The sequence below is a fragment of the Rosa rugosa genome, chromosome 6, assembly GCF_958449725.1.
Source record: "Rosa rugosa chromosome 6, drRosRugo1.1, whole genome shotgun sequence".
NCBI lineage: Eukaryota > Viridiplantae > Streptophyta > Magnoliopsida > Rosales > Rosaceae > Rosa > Rosa rugosa.
In genome coordinates, this window is record NC_084825.1 from 42,674,472 (window position 1) to 42,695,927 (window position 21,456).

General features: G+C 37.2%; 2 protein-coding genes across 2 annotated transcripts; both read right to left on the reverse strand.

Annotated features, from left to right (window-relative positions):
• Positions 1-9,040: 9,040 nt before the first annotated feature.
• On the reverse strand, positions 9,041-12,497 carry LOC133715010 (adenosine kinase 2-like). Its single transcript, XM_062141314.1, has 12 exons — positions 12,340-12,497; positions 11,733-11,786; positions 11,479-11,525; positions 11,309-11,340; positions 11,103-11,204; positions 10,955-11,022; positions 10,573-10,649; positions 10,375-10,472; positions 10,195-10,265; positions 10,057-10,123; positions 9,791-9,974; positions 9,041-9,414 (listed from the first exon to the last, which is right to left on the reverse strand). The coding sequence occupies exons 1-12, from the start codon at positions 12,420-12,422 to the stop codon at positions 9,272-9,274; spliced, it is 1,026 nt and encodes a 341-aa protein (XP_061997298.1). The 5' UTR covers positions 12,423-12,497; the 3' UTR covers positions 9,041-9,271.
• A 4,943-nt stretch (positions 12,498-17,440) lies between these two features.
• Positions 17,441-20,921, reverse strand: LOC133714143 (phenylalanine ammonia-lyase 1). Its single transcript, XM_062140214.1, has 2 exons — positions 20,352-20,921; positions 17,441-19,421 (listed from the first exon to the last, which is right to left on the reverse strand). The coding sequence occupies exons 1-2, from the start codon at positions 20,744-20,746 to the stop codon at positions 17,672-17,674; spliced, it is 2,145 nt and encodes a 714-aa protein (XP_061996198.1). The 5' UTR covers positions 20,747-20,921; the 3' UTR covers positions 17,441-17,671.
• Positions 20,922-21,456: the final 535 nt, after the last annotated feature.

Genomic DNA, 21,456 nt, shown 5'->3' on the forward strand with positions numbered 1-21,456 from the left:
AAATCTGTGTGCTAGCTTCATTTTTAAGGAAAAAAACACTAAGTAGACGATTATTGTGTTTTGATGACAGAGATTGTTTAACAAGTTTTCACTATTCTACAAGTTGCAAGTTCCAACTCATAAAGATAAAGATTGTTGCATAAAAATGGAACACTGACACTGTTGTAAGCAGAGGATTGACACTGCCCTTATAGCTTCTGAAATCCCTACATTTTTGGATTTCTGGGTTTCTAATTAGAATAATACTTGGATCCAGTCCTCTCATTTCATTGCTGTCCTCTCACATAAGGTCTATCTGACCAAAAATTAAGACATGTTGTATAGTTGTTATAACACTAATCATCATTACTCTATCCTTTTCTGTTTCAACTGGGGCAGAATAAATGGTATCAGAATCATTATCAGAGGAGGAGTCTGAGGAGGATTCGTGGGTATGGATGACTGCAATTCTACTGGGTTCAGCTTTGAGTTCTTTGAGCATTTGTTCAATTTTTTGTGCAGTGGAGATGGGCTTGAGATTAGGTTTATTTATTTCACTAAAGTGGATTAAAGGTGTTTCTGATCGTGGTTGGGGTATAACGCTTACTTTTGAAAAGATGTTATCTACTTTTGTTTCTATTTTGTCTAATTGGCTTCCTATAGTGACTAGGCTTTGATTTGTGTAATTATTTTGTTCAATTGTTTTTTTACTTTCTGGATTATCTCCAGAAACTTTAAAAGGTGATGCAGTTATGAGTGTTTGTAGGTGATCAATGACTATAGTTTCAACAGGGGGATGACTGGAAGAAATAACTGAGTTAGTGGGTGTTTTCCATTTTGCTTTTGTGAGGGTTTTAATATTTTTTTGGCTTTGTTGATCAATGAAATCAAGGAAAAATATTTCAGATTGGGTCTCAAGCATAAAAGCTTGCCAATTTTTAAATAATTGTTTTCGTTGTTCGACTAAGGGGTATTGTTTTCTATAAAGGTTTCTTCTATGAATATTTTCTTCAGATTCAAGATCTTTATCTAATTTGGGATAATCAATTTTAAAAGGTCTACTGAGTGTACTTAATTGAGGATTTATGGGAGGGACGACTTCAAAATCAGTAGCTGTGGGAGATGTTTGTTCCTCATCTAAGGCAGGTTGAGTTTCTGCATAACTGGGGTAACTGACTTGTGAGGCAGTCCGAATGTTTTTAATTTTTAGTTTTTGTAATTCTTCCTCTAATTCTTTTATTCTAATATTTTTTATTTCTTTATCTAATTCACAGTCTTGTCTAGACATAGTTTCAGCAGATGTGGATCCTGCAAAAGAATGCCTTGGAGCTGTGAAAGAATGTCTTGACGATTGACCTAATTCTGAATGTCTTGAAGATTGACCTAATTCTTGAATCCTAAGATTTTGACTTATTCTAGGGTTATGGAAGTTGATTCGTACTGTACCATCATTATATTGTTGGATACAGTTTAAGTCAGATAAATTATGTTGTATGTTGATGGGTTGATTTTCACTAGTAAGAGACCATTCAGAAGGTAGATGAACATCTGACCATCTGATTGTGTGTGGAACTCTAATATTAGCATTTTCTTGACTACTTTGAATTAAAAGAGTTTGATCTTTTGGGCTTTTACTGATGGCTTGAAAATTCATGTTTGTACCAGTGACTTTATAGTGGATTCTATAAATTAAGGCTAATGGTTGGGTTCCTTCTAGGACATTGTAACCTGAAGTTTTAATATTTAAGGTTAAGGATTTTAAGATGTGAGGATCACTAAGACTAATTGTAAAATCTGGGTAACAATCGAAATGGATTGGACCGTTAAATAGGCTGGACTCAATTATACCTAAGGTACTATCATTAAAGTCGGTGAATCTTGCATCTCTGAGGCATAGGAGTATAGAGGCATTTAGACCCTTTCGGGTTAATGGCTTAACACCGATTTGGACTAAACCTATATGTAAGAAATTGTGACCATCTTTTTTGTGTTTTTTAATTGACTCAAGGCTAAATAATTGACAAGTTTCATGTTGTTTAAAGCGGAGGCTACTCAACACATGAGTTGCTCCGCTAAGACTAGGGAGAAAATGAAAGAAAGAAATGAACTTGTGAAAAATGAAGCCTGTGATAACTGAAGGAGGGATGCTCCTTATATAGGACTTGACGCTCCGACAATTGGGTCAGACCATCTGCTTTTACTCGGAAAAGGCCAAAAACAGGAAGCAGCACGATAGGCTGTGTTTTTGCCTCGTGAGTGAATAGTAAAAAGTTACTGTTCATGAATAGTGAATTGTCTGTATCGTGAGTGAATAGTAAAAAGTTACTGTTCATGAATAGTGACTTGTCTGGTATTGGCTTTACTCGAAATCTTCATATGGATCTTGACTATCTTGGTAATCAGCCCATCTGGCTGTTTTACCAGGAGTGTCTGGATGACTGTGAGAAGAGGATGAGGAGCGGGAAGAGGCTTCTTCTTCTTCTTCTTCTTCATCTTCATCGTTACTGAGGTTAGCAGCTTGTTCTAGGAGTTTCTTGGCTAACTCTTTCAATTCTTCTGACTTGGATGATGAATCGGATTTTGCTTTCCCCTTGGATTTTGAAGAGGAAGGTAACTTGTGGGATTGTGGCTTTGACTGAGAAGTGGATGCCAGTTGGGTTGGCATTGGAGTGACTGGAGATCTTGACTGAGAAGGTTGTGCTGGAGTGACTGGAAATTCTTCATTGAATTGGGAGATAATTCTTTCAATTTTGAAATTATCCCACCATTTGACTAGGAAGTGTCTGGAGACTACATGATCTTTGACTTCGTAACGCCATTTAAAGATCCAGGGGAGCTTGTATTTGGCCATAAAATGTAATGCGACTGGAAAATTCAGGTCATAATTTGTGAAATTCATGACTGTTGAGAAACAGGTGACTGCATTCTTGATTTCTTGTGGGAGGATATCGAAGGGGCAACCATGAGCCCTCCACCATCCAAGGAACCACATTGGAAATTGTCTGTTGAATTTGAAATCGAAATTTAAGAACCATGAATGACTGGAATCATCAGTTTGATGAAGGAAGATGGTATTCCATGCTTCTTCATAATCATAATAATTGAATGAGAGATCTCCGCATTTGTGGTAGGTGAAAGGAGGATCACCCCATTGAGAAAGAGAAATGATGCGAACTATGTAGAGAGAATGGTACAGGATTTTGGTTGGGTCTTTTTTGTCAGGAATAGGTTTAATGGTGATTGACTTAGTTTCAAAAAGAATATCTCTATAAAACTTTAATGACTTGCTAGGGTGACTAGGTAAAAAATGAAAACCAGGAGGGTAATAAGATTTGACTAAAGACATTGGATTTTTTAGATGACTCATGGTTGGTTCAACATAAAAAAGATGGTGAACAGTTCGCTGAATGTAAGGAGAGGTTTTTTTGTAATTTGTTTGTGAGTCAGATTTGAATGGGTCATATTGGTTGACTAGAGCTGACTGGTAATTGGGACGATTAGTACCAAGGGTGCTACCAATGGTATTGAATCTATTACTGGGTGGTAATGGTAGGGGTGGATGTCCAGCATAAGGAACTAAACTGGAAGATGACTCTTGTTTGACTGGTGTTGATGATTCTGGTTTGACTGTGTTTTTGGGAGCAGTTGGGCAAAAAGGGTCTTCATTTACTGGATTTGAGGGATTTCTCCCAGAGGATGATCGGGTCTTCATGTTTTGGAACCCTGTAGAAATTCTCGGGTTAGAAAGTCTGGAATGTGATTGTCACTGCCTTTAATGAATGCAATTTCAAAATCAAAAATACTTAAAATTGCCTGCCATCTGGCAAAGATCTGTTTACTAGCAATATTTTGAACATCTTTTTCTAGGACATCCTTTGCACTTTTGCAATCGACTCGAACTAAAAATTTTTGATTTAATAAATCATCTTGAAATTTACTAATACATAAAACAATAGATAAAATTTCTTTTTTAATAGTACTGTAATTGCTTTGTGATTGATTCCAGACTCCGGAATAATATCTAACGATTTGCTCAGGATGAGTAGGAGAGATCTGTTGTTTTAAGACACCTCCATAACCAACTTCAGAAGCATCAGTTTCGACAATTTTGAAGGAATTGGCGAGGGGAATGCCAAGACATGGAAGGGTTTTGACATAACTCTTGATTTCTTTAACTAAAGAAGTATGAACTGGTGACCAAGGAGGGGGATTAGCTTGTAATCTATCAAATAAAGGTTTGCATTTCTTCCTTAGATTTTGGTAGAAGTCTGCCACATAATTTAATGATCCTAAGAACCTTTGCAATTGATTTTTGTCTAGGATGACATCAGGGAATTTGTCAGCAAACTGGATTACTCGATCTATTGGACTAATTTGGAGATGATGGATATTGAATCCTAAGAATCTAATATTAGTTTGAAAGAGTTTAATTTTTGAAGCAGAGACTACGAGACCATTGTTTTTTATGATGGTGAAGAATTGGTGCAAATGTTTCCAATGTTGATCGATTGATTGTGAGAAGATAAGGACATCATCAATATAGACTATGGAAAAATGACTATATGGGTTGAAAATGTCATTCATAATATTTTGGAATTCACTGGGGGCATTTTTAAGACCGAATGGCATGACATTCCATTCATAATGACCGAAAGGGGTGACAAAAGCAGTTTTGTATTTGTCTTCCTCACTAATTTGTATTTGCCAGAAACCAGATTTCATATCAAATTTGGAGAAAATGACAGCATTATTTAATCTGTTAATGAGATCTCGTTTATTGGGGATAGGATATCGAATCCACTCTAGAACTGTATTGAGAGGTTTATAATTGATGACTAAGCGTGGAGTTCCTCTTTCTAATTCGGCACTTTTCTGCACATAGAAGGCAGGACATGACCACGGGGATTTACTTTGTCTGATGATTCTTTTGTGAAGTAAATCTTTAATTTCCTTTTTGCAGAATTCCATGACTTCTTGATTCATTTGAATTGGACGGGCTTTGGTAGGAATATTTTTCTCATGGAATCCTTTAATGTAAGGGAGAGTGACAATATGTTTTTTTCTATGCCAAAAGGCAGTAGGAATATCCGAACATAATTCGTTAATAATTTTTTCTTCGAATGTTTTGACTTTTTGTTGGAGAAAAGGTTCTTGGAGTTGAGTATCGATTCGTTTAAAATTGATTTCTTCTTTAAGAAATGTGATCTGCTTATATTTTGCCTGAATACAATTTAGTGTTTTTGAGATAGAATTTTCTTGGAAAGCCTTTAGGGTGTGTATTTCGGGATTGGATAGAAAGGTAAATTTTACTGGTTCACCAAATGGATAGGTGGTAACCCCATCATATTCTGTGGTAAAAGGATAAATTATAGTAATGAAAGGAAGTCCTAAAATTACTTTGTCGGTTAAGTTTTTGACTAAAACAAATGGTGTTTTGAAGCATACATTATTTTGACAAACATGAGCTTTAGGGATTTCATATTTTATATCCATCTTGGTTCCGTTAGCTGATCTTAATGACTCTTTTGTTTTTTCAAAGTATTTAGAAGGTATTAAGCCTTCTTGGATACAGTTGAGATCTGCACCAGAATCAATAAGCGCTGTTGTTACTAACTGGAAATCATTAATTTTAATTTGTACTGTGGTATACCATTTTTTGAGTTTGATTTGACGAATGATGCTGATAGTGTTTTGTTCTGATGTTTCCACATCATTTTGCCCAGGTGGATCGTTATTAAGAGGGTTGTCATTAGAATGCTGTAGTTTAAGGAATTCATGTTCTATTTTGAGAATAGTTAAGTCATGTTTGATTTCTTTGTTGTCATGACTGATTTCTAAATTTGTTTTTTGTAAAGACTGTATTTGTGTTTTAATTGTCTTTATTTCTTGTTGTAGGTCTTGGATTGTTATTTCTTTTTTACTAGTTTTAAATTTGTCAAAGGTTGAGGTAAGACAAATTTTTTCCTGAGGGATATTAACAACGTTTTCTTGTGTGATTAATTTTTTCAATTTCTTAAGATATTCTGATTTTAATTCTTGGTTATCGATTTTTCCTATTAGATCAATTAATAATTCCTCCTGTTCTTCTTGTTTGGAAAGAACATTTATAGTTTTGCAACAAGTATCGTTGCACCCGAAACAGATATCTGGTGAAGAGTGTTCATCAGAATCAGTTGAGGTGGAAGACTCTATTGGCATAAAATCATTTTCACTATGTTCATTTTCTGAGTCAGTGTTTCTTAATTCTAAAAGGCGAATAAGATTTTCCTGTTCTTCTTTACTGATTTTTAATTGTTTAATAGTATTTTTTACTGGGCAGGCATTTGCAAAGTGACCAGGTTTGTTGCATTTATAGCATTTGGTTTTACTTTTGTCAAAAAGCTTTTTTGAATGATGATTTGTTTTTCTGGGCCAAGGTTTTCGAAATTTGTTTTTAGAGTAAAATTTATTTGGTTCAAAATCATTTTTGTTTCTTGAGTAAAATTTATTGCGGTTAAATTTTCTTGTTGTATGATGGTAGTCAAATTCATTATTTTTCTTTTTATGTCGTCGGGAAGGAGGTAAAGATGGGAGACCATATTGTTCACAAAAATTGCCTAATTCATATTTGGCTGTTTTCTTATCGGATTTGACTTGAGAGTTTAGTTTCATATCTATACACATTTTTAACCCTTCTTTTTGGATAACGGTAATAATGTTTCCGTATGTAAGAGTATCATAATTAATGTGTCCTGTTTCATTACTTAAGACTTGTCTAATTTTGTGGGCAAAAAGTTTAGGTAAACCATTTATGAATTTTTCTTTCCAAAAGGGTTGGTTACTATCATCTCTAAGCATAACTCTAGAAATAAAAACATCTTTATACCATTTAAAATCGCTTAAGGTGGGGCATCTAAGATTACTAAGTTGATCATGGATTCTAGAGGTAATGTGACTAGGTGTGCCTATGAAATGTTGAATAATTGTATAAAATAGAGTATTAACAGCATCAGAGACTCCCATTCCTATGTGTTCATCAAAGATTATATATATATATATATATATATATATATATATATATATATATATACAGTCCGGCTACACTAAGGATGTCCTTAGTTTTTCTTAGGTACGAATTTCCGGTTTTCACCCACTTTCCGTTCCATAAGAAAAACTAAGGACATCCTTACCTGAGAAAAATCCTATATCAGTCCGGCTACACTAAGGATGTCCTTAGTTTTTCTTAGGTACGAATTTCCGGTTTTCACCCACTTTCCGATCAAATTTTCACATCTTAACCGTTCAGTTTTTAGGTCCTAATGTATAGATCACCTCTGCAAAATTTCAGCCAAATTGGTGATCATTAAGGCATCCAAAACTGCAAATTACAACAATGTAAACGAACGGTTCCGGTTCGACAGATTCGGTTCGTTCGTGTAAATTGCAGTTTTGGACGCCTTAACGATCACCAAATTGGCTGAAATTTTGCAGAGGTGATCCATACATTAGGACCTAAAAACTGAACGGTTAAGATGTGAAAATGTGATCGGAAAGTGGGTGAAAACAGTAAATCCGTTCCATAAGAAAAACTAAGGACATCCTTACCTGAGAAAAATCCTATATATATATATATATATATATATATATATATATGCACAGACATATAGCTATAGATTTTTTACAACAAATTGGACTTTAGATAATAATTTATGAAGTTCTTCCAACCTGCTCAAACCCACACTCCCTCTTTATTTGATTTTCTTATTACAGTCACATGCAATATGAGAGAAGATCTGCATCCATATAAATCTATATTGTGCTTGTACATTGTGTAACACAGCAATGAATTATATTGCTCAGATATTAAGCTAGTTCATGTGATGATCTGACGTCTCTCTAGAGTCTACATAAGTTGTTGTTTTTAGTGCAAGAAACTCTAGCTTAGTACTTAGCAGGTATAACAAGTATGAAGACAATGCAAGCTCAGATATTTAACCTGTTCAGAGGCAATGTAACTCGGCATTTTCATTAATGCAAGAACTGATTATAGAGTTAATTAATGTGAACAGAAGAGGGCATTGGTCAATTTGATGCCTCATCAAGGAAAGAACTATTACTTTCTCGACTAGAATAACTTCTCTAAAGGAAAGAGTCATCACACTAAACCCAAATCAGAATAACCAACCACTCTGTGTAAGGCACAATCAATCCCTAAGCAAGTAAGGCTTAGCTAGTCCATCCAATGGTCATAAATTTGATGCCTCCTTTTGGTCATAGACTAGAGGGCTAGACTACGATAAGAATCAAGATCTGATAGGCTTATGGAGAAGTAACTTTGTGGGTGAAACGCGCTATTTCTCAAACTGCAAAACTCCACCATATAGGCTAATCTACTGCTTTATCTATATGCTATGTGCTCCCCCTCCCCCCCCACCATGCCACTTCTAACGTTGCTATTCAGTTCTATAAGTCTTCACAGAATCTCAATTTATTTCTTTCACATGTTAAACTTTCCATTGTTGGTTAGGCACCAGCCAGACTTCATGCTTAGGATGCTCGACTAGGAACTCCATCTACGTTCCTTGATGGTGAAGTACTGTATTATGGCATATTCCCACCCAGTTATATAGGGTTTGGCATCGAGTCATTTTCAGCTATTGCAAGGGTAGAGCTTCCTCAAGTCAAAGCATCTATCTGGAATTATGACCTATGAGTCTGGTGCTTTCCTAGGCCAATTGTAACTAGAATTGCGCATGTAACTGAGCAACCATTCTACTGGTGAAAAATTTTCAGCCACGATTACCAAAGACGCCTATTTGCTTTCTTCATTTCTTTTTCAAGATTAGCTTAGTCCACTAAATTAATCCTGCTTCAATTGAATGGCTTGTATAATGTACAACCTATAATTTGAATGATTAATTGATAACCATATTCGCAGGGTCTACTTTTCATGTCGAAAACTGTACAAGTTTGTAAATTAATCGTACTCCTGGAAGAAGAATTCTTTGGGGCATCAATGATCAACCACGTTTTAAGATAATGCAAGGAACTGAAATTAAACCAGAAAAATATGGAAACGGACTAGTGAAATTATCTTTTTCAGCATTCTTTATATTAATATAAAGATATATAATTCAATGCCTTCTTGTGACAAGGACCACAACCAAAGTAACGTCAACAACAATAAACCCCTCAACTAGATAAATGGGTTTAGGAGACTAAGGCCACAGGCAGCCACGATTACATTGGCAGAAATCGCCCAAGAAAACCAACTATACCACAGAAATAACTAGGAGGAGCTTGAGAAATGAGCTTAATGGAAATCAGGCTTTTCGGGGTATGTGCAGCCTGACCTTTGGATGACAACATTGGATGCATAACAACCAGCTCTAACACAGTCTTCAATGGGCTTCTCTTGAACCAGCTGAGACAAAAATCCTCCAACAAATGCATCCCCTGGCACAAGAAGAATCATCGTTTTTGTTAATTGGAACTGAATCTGTTCATGATTTGTAATCCAGATTTCTCAATCAACTTATTTCACCAAGAATGCAACATCAATAACTTATTAACAATACCATCACCCCATTACTAACAGCTAGCAATATATCCAATTAGCTTATATCATTTAAGACTTTCATTCCCAGAAAATAAAAAGTAATAATCCTATTATAATTCTCTTTTTCTTTAATTGATAACCAGATACTCACCTCAATTGGGTAATGTTTTATTGTACAACAGCCTCTCTACTCATTAGATTTTAAAAGCTCTGGCTCTCCTTAACAAAGTAAATTATAAACAAAATCCAGATAAAGGATAAAAGATCACATACCAGCTCCATTGGTATCAACCAGTTTCTCCTTTGGTAACAAGATAACAGGATATAACTTCACCTTCCCGTCCTCAGCAACCACAACAGGATCTGCTCCTTGTGTGATAACAGTAATCCTCTTGTGTGTCCCTGATGCTTTGGGCAACTGGGAAATCTTAATAGCGATCTCCTCAACATTTTCAGTCTGATTGCGAAAGTCATCATAAGTGACTGGTAGTTATAAGTTCTGCTATTAGAGATGGAATACCAAAGATTGAGTAGTTTACCTCCCAGCCATGAACCCTGGCAAAGGTTCTTGCTTCTGTCTCATTTCCAAAAACATAGTCCATGTACCTACACAAAAAGGTAATTCAGAACTCTCCACTGAGAACATTATGAGTTTTTTATGACTGGGAAGAACTTACGGTAGGGCTTTCTCCTGCACATCCTTGAAGAACTCGCATATGAAAGGAGCAGAAAGATTCATCATGAAGACCTGCAGATGCAAGAGAAGGCTGCTGAAGCTACTGATTCTATAATAGAAGAGAAAAAGATGCAACTCTGTTATTGATTCTCGGTCCAAAAATAATCTACACTGCTGGTACCTTGTTGTTTGCAGCTGCATGTTTAGCAACAAGTTGAATTGACTCTGGAGACACAGTAAGGAAAAACCCAGCAATGTAGAAGTATTTTGCCTTTTCCACTGTTCAAGCACAATTTCAAATAAAGGTGAGTCCAAAAGAATATAAGAACAAAAGTAAGAGAACAAACTTCATTAAAAAAGAGAGCAAGGGAAGTAATACCCAAGGCCCAATTTTCTGGTCGCTTCAAATGCTCAGATTTGTAACAGTTTGCAGCTGATAAGTTAGCAACAAGAGACCTGTACATTGGTTGTTCCGAGACATTTAGCCCAGCAAAGTATGACAGACAGTAGGACTATTTCACAAGAAAAAGAATGACAACTATATGCAGGTATTCTTTTGTTCAACAAGCCATGAGCAAAAACTATATGCAGAAAACAAAGGCCAGTTATAGCAGTAAAGAATAGCAGCATGAGATGGCCAGGAAGTTTTCTTGTAGAGCTACAAATTGGCATATAAGAATTGTAAATTCAACATTACAGGGAGATGTAACAAACATAGCCCTACTTTGATCATTTTAAAACATACAAGATGTGAAACTTACCTCTCACCACCAACTACACAAACTGCACATGTGCCTGTTGGAGCCTTTTCATCTTCATAATATTGTACCTGGTTACAAATATATAGATAATATTATATTTACAAATAGTTGAAAGATAAGTAAGAAGCCAATATTTAGAGAAACTCACATTAACACCAGCCTTTGTACAATCTTTCTTCATCTCCTCGCCGAACTTGTCCTTCCCAATGCATCCTATGTAACTAGTAGCACCAGGAATTTGGAGCATCCACTATAACAAACACACACAAATTTAGAGATTGTAGCAAGATTGTATATAATTAAGCAGATCATTACATTAAAAATACAAAATTCTGTAATAAACTATTAACGAACCTGGGCAACTTTGATTGAATTTTGAGTAGCACCTAAAAGATAGAACAATGAACATATAGTCCATCAGCCTAATTGTTTTACAAAGGAAAACAGGCTTCATCATCGAGCAAATTTTGCAAACAAGATAACAACATATAACATAACCCAAAGAGAAGAAACTGTCACATTACCTCCAGCAATGTATTCTACGTTGCCCTTGGCAGCCAATTCGTCATACCTTTAAAAACCATCCCCATAACCATGAGATTGTACCCGAAAAGTGCAATACATTAGGAAGTTGCAAATGCCATAAAGTAAACATGATCTCATAACCAAATTACCCACTACTCACAAAACTCGAATCCCTTTTAAAATTTTAAGAAGTTACACCTTTCGTCACTAAGCAAAGAGAAAGTAAGAAAAACAAAGGATGAAGTAAAATTACATGGGCAGGTGCTTGTCCTCAGCAAGAATAGCATTGTTCGGCTTGATATCATATCTGCCAACAAACCAATCACCTCAATTAGGCCTCCATACCAAACAATGCATGTTATGCACTGTCACACAGATCGAAATAAAACTAAATAAACTACTATCAGCATTTAGAAACATCTGAACGTCAAAACAGAGCAACCCCAGATAGGAAAACCATTTAAATACTATTTCAAAGCACACAGTCCCCAACATCAGTGACAAGGGGTACATTATTCTCTTTCAATATATCACACCACATCCATACTAGCAAGAACTCAATCAATACTCATCTGGGTACCTAAAACAATGTAGCAATTGCATCACAGTCGTGATTCAAGCCCAGCAAACAAAGCAAAAAAACACTAAACCATGCAGATCTGTTTAGATCAATCTATATGAGCTTGTCCCATACAACACAATCACAAAACAGACGATACCCATCAAGCTAATCACAATAAAGATTGAAACTTTACAACAACAGGTCCCAAATCATCATCTTTTTTTCATTTTTTTTTTCTGGGCAACAAAACAGTAACAGTGGACTGGAAATGTAATCAAAGTGATATAAAGGGTCTTACTTTTTCAAGAAATCTTCATCCACAACAGCAGAAATGTCCAGAAGGGGGTTGCCCATCCCCAAGAGAATTCGCTCGTACGCCATGGATTGAATTAGCGAGAGTTGTGTTAAGAGAGACGAGAGACGAGAGAAGAGAGCTGAGCACGAAGTGGGAGTTGGTTTTACGAGGTATTTATAGTGTTGGCAGTTGGCAAGGTTTACATATTACGTGGAGATTTGGAGGTGAACTGGTGAAGTGTCACTGGACGTCACCAACCCCCAACTCAATTTTCATTTTTCTCTAATTTTAAATTTTTTCACCAACCCACTCACACAACACACAATTCTTTATTTTTCTTTCAAAAGAAAAGATCCAAATCATGTGCAAAGAAATATGTTCTGAGAATATTATTTTGTTTTTATTGAGATGTGAGGATTTCTAAAAAGAGAGTGAAACAAAAATGGTGTTAGAATAGCGTAAATTTGCATAAACAAGTATCAGTTATGAAATTTGCATCCTTTTTTTGACTTTGTCAAGGGGATTAGATTTCATTTAGTTTGCTTGAGGACAAGCAAAGTTCAAGTGTGGGGGTGTGATTACACGCATTTATATACGTGTAATTATATCGAAAGCACTAGAAATAAGTCAATTCTCAAGTTAATTAATATGTAACTAATCAATTTTTATTTATTTTGTAGCAAATAAGCGGAGTTGAGAATTTTGGAGGAAAATGGTGCAAAATTGGAGCTAATTGGAGTTTCTGAGAAAGAGACGAAATAGTCAATGCGGGTCAACGCTATCAAAGGAGCGGAATCCAATTGCCTCCGATAATATATGCGGAAATACATTGAGAGAGAAGAAGAAGGAGAAAAGAAAAATAAAAATAAAAGAAGCAAAAAAAGTGTTAATTAAACAAATGTTTAATTAACAATGGTGGGCACGTGAAGAAGCAAAGAGAATCAACAGCATGATGATTAATTAAACCATAAATTAATCAATGGTAGCCGCACCAAAAACCACAAAACAGAGGCAGCCCTTTGATTACGGTGATGGTGGAGTGGGAGTTGTGATACGTGATGAAAATGGTATGTGCTTGGCAGCTCTGGCTCGGTATTTCCCACATGCTTCATCTGCTTTACATATGGAGGCTGAAGCATGTAGGCCTGGGCTCTTATTGGCGATCCATCAGGACATGACCGTTATTGATGTTGAGAGCGATTGCTCCCTTGTTGTTACTGCTCTACAGCGTGATGTGGAAGATAGATCTGAAATTGGGCGTATTATCGATGATTGTAAGTCATATTTGACATCTTTTCACTCAATTCAGGTTAGTCACATCTTCCATGAAGCAAACGGTGTAGCCAACAGGTTAGCGCACCTTGCTAGTTTTAATTACATTTCTGATGTATGGTTAGATGAAACTCCTGTTATTATTCGGGATGTTCTCTATGAGGATGTTTGTAATCTTTCTAATGTAGCACGGGGTTCAGGTTTTATGTCCCCCCCGTTGCAAAGTATTACTTCAATAAATGGAACCGGGCGTGGAGCTGAGCCTCCCAGCTAGGCTGGGTTCCAAACCCCTTTCAAAAAAAAAAAACAGAGGCAGCCCCTTTGGGTTGCTCTCTTCTCCCATCTCCTTCCTCCATTTTCCCTCTTTTCTTTATAATTTCTTTTACTTGACTTGGATACACATTTACGCACAGTCATTGACTTGGATACACATTTACGCAAGCGTACGTATCATTGTCAAGATAGGGAAATATTATGCCCAAAGTTTATCGTACCACGGGGATTAGTGGCTAACCCACAATCCTTGGGTAATCGGAAATAAAGACACTTAGCAAACAAAGAAAAGAAAAAGAAAATAAATAAAAATGTTAATCTAAGACACCAAGCCTTAGCAATGCTCGGCTTTGATTTTCACCAAAGCCTAATCAAAACTAAGAGCCTAGTGATGAATATTTACAATGAGTTGGAGTTCAATATTTTGAGAGTTGATTTTAGATTAACAAAATGTAATGAAATGTAAAGCAATTAATAAAAATGCAAATAAATTAATAAAAGTGTAACCAAATAAATGGGAATGTCGGGTGTTAGGGAGGTTCCTTCACCCAATTTCATGTGTTGGAAGCTAATCTAATATAGATGCAAATTTCCTACTTTGGCGGTAGTCGTATCCAAGGCGGTTCAAGGCTCAAGGACCTAAATTCCCTTTCATGGTATTCCTACTCCGGTTCAAGGGCCGTAGGGACTCACTTGGCATGAATTAGAGCCGGTTCAAGGATTACTAATTCACATCAAGAGGCGTAGAGATCGAGGAATTAGACTACTAAGCGACCCGCCCGCGCAATCACGCAACGGGTGTAAATCACCATGCTTATAACCCCTCGAATACGAAATTGAAGGTTTCTAGCTTAGGAATTAGAGGGGGTCAAGCCCCTAACTCCATACTAGACATGCTCAAAATACACACCCTAGAGTTGACTAGGCTCCTAGACATGTATTTTAACCCAACAAAAATAGATATAAGCATCCATCATATGAAAATTGCATCATTACATTAAATTAAACATCTTTTACACAAAATTTGGGTTAGGGACACAACCCTAAAACCCAACAAGAAAATTACTCACTACCCATAATTATGAACATCAAAATTACAAAATTCAAATAACAAAGAGTAGAAAAGTGTAGGAAAAAACAAAGATAGTCACAAATAGCTATGAAGCTAGCATGACTAGCCTTGAATTACAACCCCACAAAATACCCAAATCTTGAATCTTGTAGGCCCAAGATAAACCCCTTCGGCGCATGTGAAATGCTCCAACTGTGCATTGCAGCACAGTGCCTGGCCACTTTGACAGCTTTGGGATTCGAACCTAGGTTGGGGAGCACACCCAACTAGGCAAGAACCACTAAGCCACTTGCAGTGGTTTATGAAATTTGCATCCTTATATATGGTTATGCTAATCGTTTGTATTGATTTTGGGTCTATGAATTGATGTTGATTGAGTTGCTATGAAATAAAAATGATTAGTGTGTTTGTTTACCTAATAGATACATTGTATAGCATATGTGGATGATGTTTACCGGCCAATTGGAAATGTAAATTTAGGTTTTCTCTTATATATATATATATATATATATATATATATATATATATATATATATATATATATCTTTTTTGTTCAGTTTTCCTTATTGACATTATAATAAAAAAGAATTGATCTTAAATTTTCTTGTGGAAATTTTGATGAATGAAAATGATATAGTTCCGATGATTCGTATATGGTATATCAATGTATTAACTATTAAGTTCTTAACACATCACATAAACTAGTTGATTCAAATGTAGATTGGTTGTATGGATTGGTAACTAATTTGATATTACTCTGCTTTTGTATCAAATTATTTTACCTTTATATCGAACTAAGCTACTTAATATATCAGTACATTGACATGAAGTTATACAACGTATTGTTCCAGATTATAGCTCAAGTGACAAGAGATGTGAGAACTTGACAAGTTCTATGGTACATCAACGTACCAATACATCAAGTAGAATTAGTTGGATACAGAAATATACTAGTTCAATATATACAAAAATAAAGTAGTCCCAAACTAGTTGACTAATGCATGAAGCTAATATATATTTGAATCGAAGTAGTCTAGTTAATGTACCGTAGACGAACCCATAAAAACTAACGGTAAAGATTAATGGTGGAGGACTTGCCGTCATTGAAAACTCTTACTATACCCCTTCATTGTAGCTCTAATGTAGTGGTTCCATTCGATTTTTAAGTGTTCAATAAAATGCCTTGAACACACAGTAGTAACCGAACCCTAAAAAAGTCTTGTTGTGTCCTTCAATAATCCTCTCAAACCTACCACCCCACGATGCTCACTACTCTCAAGCCTCATCTATGTCATCTGCCGTCCACAAATCACACGCCCCACTAGGTTATCATCATCATCTCTCTATTCTGATCTCCAATTTTCTTGTTTCTTATTACTCTAGGTTTGAATCGTTTTGTTCAATGTTATTTAAATGAACTAATCCTATACTATACTTGTTATTGTTCATGAAGAGCTTTAAAATCTTTTCAATTTTCTTGTTTCTTATTATTTTAGGTTTGAATCATTTTGTTCAATGTTATTCAAATGAACTAGTCCTATACTGTATTTCTCATGAAGAATTTTTGGATCTTCTTAATTTTTTGCTGCTTTAGACCATTTCCACCTCTTACTATAAGAAATCCATCATTATCCACCTAACTCTGGCAGCTATTGTATTGCTTGTGGGTTCGTCTTGATTGAGACCTTAACCAATTCACCTTCACCTACCACCAATAGTTTCTTTTTTAATCAGAAATCGAATTCAGTAGGAAAGTTTATTCATCAAGCAAGCTTTTACGTCTGTGTTTGGAGAAAAGATTGAACCATTGAAGAAACTGAAGCCTACGAGGAGGTTAGACTATGGTATCACCTCCATTGCTTTACATTCAATCTGACTAGAACCGTTATATATCAACAGCTAGTTTGCAACCCTTAACAAGGTCCAGCAGTTCAGTAGCTCGGGCAAAAAACAACCCTTCACAGGCTAAGCCAAATCCGCCACAAGGCCCACAACCAACGCCTCTTCCATCCAGGATTGGTGCACCTAAACCCCTCACCTACAAGCCTGTTGAGAATGATCACCTACCAAAGTGTTGAAAGAACTCATATTGATTAGTAATGCTTTTGACATTTCCATCCAATGAATCATGAAATCCAACTATTCTTTTTTTTTTTTTTTTTCTCTCTCTCTTCTCGACATCAATTGGACTTGGTATATAAAAGATAGGCGCACACTTTAACATTAATTCTCACTTGAAAAGGCAAAATGGGCCAATGGGGAGCTGAATCTCTCGGTTTCTATCATTCTGTTTTCCCCTTGTTTACCTTATATGTTTCATGCTCTTCTTTGGGCAGAATCGAGATATCGATTTTCGTTAAGAGTGTGTGCGGTGAACTTCTGAGACTAGGTTTTATCATTAAGAACAGTCATGCAGTTACTGAATTAATGTGCATTATGCGGAGATTGAGGGTTCTTAAGTTATCACTACTATAGAGACAGAGAGAGTTTAGTAATAAAGAAACTTCTATTTTTGTACTGGGAAAAGACACATTTTGTGCCTTTTTTGTGATCTGTGGAAGATCAGCTTTTACAAGGACACCATTATAAGCAACAAAGTAAGAAAAAAGTAAAAATAAAAAAACAGACTCTTTAATTCAGTTTCAAGGCTTCAGCCTTGTATAGACACCAATAGAACATGAAAACCAATAAAACAAATTTCCACCAAAAGCTGTACTCTCAAGCTATGGGCAGGGGGGCACCATTCCACTCCTTCAAACACTCCAGCAGAGGATCAATGAGCTTTCCGCGGCAGATTGCATTGAACACCTTGTCACATTCTTCTCCAGGCGACTTGGTTTTCTCACCTGTCAACAAACTAGTCCCCAATTCCTCCCTCACAAACCTGTACAATGGGTAAGACCTGCAGTCCTTGATCCTGTTTGCGATCTCTGCTTTCCCATTCTCAATTTCGATCCTGGCATTGTCGACTTCTCTTGGCAGGACATTCTTCAGTTCCTCTTCGAAAGCAGCAATCTTGTGGAAGATGGAGGTGTTTGCGCTCTTCTCTTTGTCACCATTATTCAAAGCATGTTCAACTAGCTCTGCCCTCAGTTTCTGCATCAATGGGTAAGTGGCAAGGCAGGGGTCGTCAACGTAGGAGAAAAGGTACTCGCGGTCCACGACTGAGAGCAGGTGTTTCTCGGAGAATCGAGAGGGGTGAAGATCACCGTTGGGGGCAACGGTCAGGGTCCTCTTTGCTACATTACTTACAGTGTTCTTGACAACGTTCTTCAAGTTCTCCTCCACATACCTGAGATCAATAGCTTGGCACAGTGCAACTAGGAAAGTGGATGACATCAGCTTCAAAATGTCGACAGCCTCGGATGTTTTCCTTGAGGAGATCAGTCCCAATGAGTTGACGTCTTGGTTGTGTTGCTCAGCACTTTGGACATGGTTGGTCACAGGGTTGGCAAGAAACTGAAGCTCGGAGCAGTAAGATGCCATTGCGATTTCTGCACCTTTGAACCCGTAGTCCAAACTTGGGTTGCTGCCACCTGAGAGGTTGGAAGGCAAGCCATTGTTGTAGTAGTCATTGACAAGCTCAGAGAATTGTGCAAATATGAGTTTCCCAATTGAGGCAATGGCAAGTCTGGTGTTGTCCATGGCAGTACCAATTGGGGTTCCTTGGAAGTTTCCACCATGTAAAGCCTTGTTCCTCGAGACATCGATCAATGGATTGTCGTTGACAGAGTTGATCTCCCTCTCAATCATTTTGGTTGATGACCTGATAACCTCAATCAGGGGGCCTAGCCATTGTGGGGAGGTTCTTAGAGCATATCTGTCTTGCTTAGGCTTTTGAAGAGGGTCCATTTCGTGAACCTTTTTCGCTTCTTTCACATATGAGCTTCCATCAAGAATGTGCTCCATTATGGCTGCAGCTTCAATCTGGCCAGGGTGATGCTTCAGTTTGTGAGTCAAGTGGTCTGTAAACTCCGGCTTTCCTTGCATAACTTCAGCGAAAATTGCTGACATGATTTCGGCCAGAACAGCTAGAGTGTTAGCCTCAAACAGCACCACAGAAGCCATACCAGACCCAACAGCAGTGCCATTCACCATAGCAAGGCCTTCCTTGGGTTGCAACTCAAAGAAATCACCCTCAATTCCAGCCAACTTAAAGGCCTCAGCTGGGGTTAGGGTCTCTCCGTTAGGCCCGATGGACTTTGAATTGGGCCTGCCTATCAAAAGCCCAGCAATGTACGAGAGGGGAACCAAGTCTCCCGACGCGGTGATGGTGCCCCGAAGAGGCAGGCATGGGGTGACGTTGCTGTTGATGAGTTTGGTAATGGCTTCCAGGATTTCAAACCTAATCCCCGAATAACCCTGGAGGAGGGTGTTGATCCTCACTAGCATCGCCGCCCTTGTTGCGGTGTGAGGCAATTTGTGATTTGAGTCTAAGCTGCTTCCAAAAATTCCCGCATTCAAGAATCTGTCCAATCAGAAAATAAGTTAGTTTGAGTCGCAAGTAACAAAAACAATCAAAATTAATAATTCTTGCCTAAAATGATTATGTGTTTGTTTTTCATAATAACTAATCACGTCAGTAATCTCCAAAACCCAAAACAGTAGGTGAAAGTACGGAACCACACCATTGGGTATCGATCCATATTGGACCAGATTGTGATGTACACAAAAATTGGTGATTATGAAAGCACCCATCATGAAATTATTTTTCCTACAAACCACGTGCTGTCCTGGTGCTTTGTGAAAAATGAGAAAATTTTTCTGATCTCGTATTTTTGGTATGTTGCTTCTACGTATATGATACATATTTGTATGGACGTGTTTCATCCAAAAGTATTTTTGACCACTCAAAACAAGGAAAAAACCAAAATTGTCAATTTCAGCCGTCAAAAATATTTTGAGAGAGGTTTTTACTACAAAAATGAATATTAGTAATTACTTTACGAAAAGTTTTTATTACAAAATTGAATATTAATAAATTACGTACGTAATTACTTAATATTTATTTTTGTAGTAAAAACCTTTCTCAAAATATTGCTAGTCAATTACTTGTTAAGTAATTCTTCTAATTTTTTTTTCTAAATTAACAATATAACTTATCGGACTGTTTGATTCATATATTAAAAATAAATATACTAATTATACGATAAACTTTTGAAAAAAATGAGAATATAGAAACTTATATTTTCCTCGAAATTCATCATTAATATGATACCTACTTATAACATCCATCCATCAATAACTACATGATGTGAGACAACTATGGTTTAAACGGAACATCATCGAACGTCCAAACCCAATAAATGGCCGTCCAAAGTCGACTGTTCAGATTTTAATTAACTAACGTAAGCAAAATAAATTACTTATTACAGAAGACAGTAAAATAAAAACTTACCTGATCAGTTCTCTCTGAAGAGCTCCACCGTTTTTGGTTCTCCGGTGGGATGTTGCACCGAACCCGGTGGTCACACCGTAGCTGTCTGTACCCTTCCCCATTGAATCCATCACCCAGTCACTGCTGGCCTTCACCCCAGCCCTCTTCTCCTCCGACAGCTCCACCCGCACGCCCGCGTCGTGGTTCGCAATCGCCGCCACCTGCCCTATCGTCAGGTGCTCCCCTCCCAGCTTCACCACCGGCTTCCGGTAATCGCTGACCATTCTCTTCAGCTCGTCCAGGTGGCTCCCCGTCAGCGACTCCGCGGCCATGTTCCAGTTCAGCGGGTCGTATCCTCCTTGGCAAAATGATGACTCCACTGATGCCACGTTCCCGTTGCCGGTGTTGGGTGCCATGACGTTTGTTTGTGTGTTTTTATGCAAGTTACTACAACAATGATTGCCGAAAGCCGAAGAAAATGCGAGCGGAGGAGTTTTTTTTTCTTTTGGGGGTAGGAGGAGGAGGGCGGAGAGATTTTCCGATTTGTCTAGTGATCAAGGAGAGAGTGCAAATCTTTCCTGAGTTGGTTCAACAATAATGGGATGCTTTTATAGGCAGGCGAGTGCGGGGTGGGTAGGCCGATGGGTTAGTTGAAAGCCAAACGGGGCCGTTGGATCGGCATGGGAAGGGACGGAGGATTGGGGTGACACGTGGAAAATGTGTGTGTGTGTGTATTAGGTGGGGTTCGAAACGCGGGGTTTTACTTGTCAATGAGAAAAGCTGGGAGAGGAGGGGGGGGGGGGGGTTGGTGAGGAGGGGAAGAGGAGGGGGCACGAAAGCAGCACGTCATATTTTTCTTTAATTTAATTTTGGAGTTAGGAAAGGGATTACAGGTATATATAATGATTTAAGTTACTAATGAGGAAGTAAATTTCTTTTACCAGAGGGAAAGGAAAAAGGAAAGTAAGAAATACAGGTATATTGAAATGTTTCCCAACTTGCTTTACACCATTAACAAAAATTAAAAGCAAATCTTGAAAGTGATAAATTATTTAATACAATATAAAAAATTTATATGATGGACAAAAAAAAATTAATTCCTTCGAGATTTGCTTTACTGTTTCTG

What these genes read in the sequence shown, in the direction of transcription:
- LOC133715010 (XM_062141314.1), bottom strand. Translation starts at nt 12,422, where the DNA reads ATGGCGTACGAGCGAATTCTCTTGGGGATGGGCAACCCCCTTCTGGAC. An exon ending in CGTAGAATACATTGCTGGAG is followed by an intron (nt 11,341 to 11,478) that starts GTAATGTGACAG and finishes TCTATCTTTTAG; the next exon opens with GTGCTACTCAAAATTCAATC. An exon ending in GTGCAGGAGAAAGCCCTACC is followed by an intron (nt 10,124 to 10,194) that starts GTAAGTTCTTCC and finishes CTTTTTGTGTAG; the next exon opens with GTACATGGACTATGTTTTTG.
- LOC133714143 (XM_062140214.1), bottom strand. Translation starts at nt 20,746, where the DNA reads ATGGCACCCAACACCGGCAACGGGAACGTGGCATCAGTGGAGTCATCA. An exon ending in CTTCAGAGAGAACTGATCAG is followed by an intron (nt 19,422 to 20,351) that starts GTAAGTTTTTAT and finishes CTGATTGGACAG; the next exon opens with ATTCTTGAATGCGGGAATTT.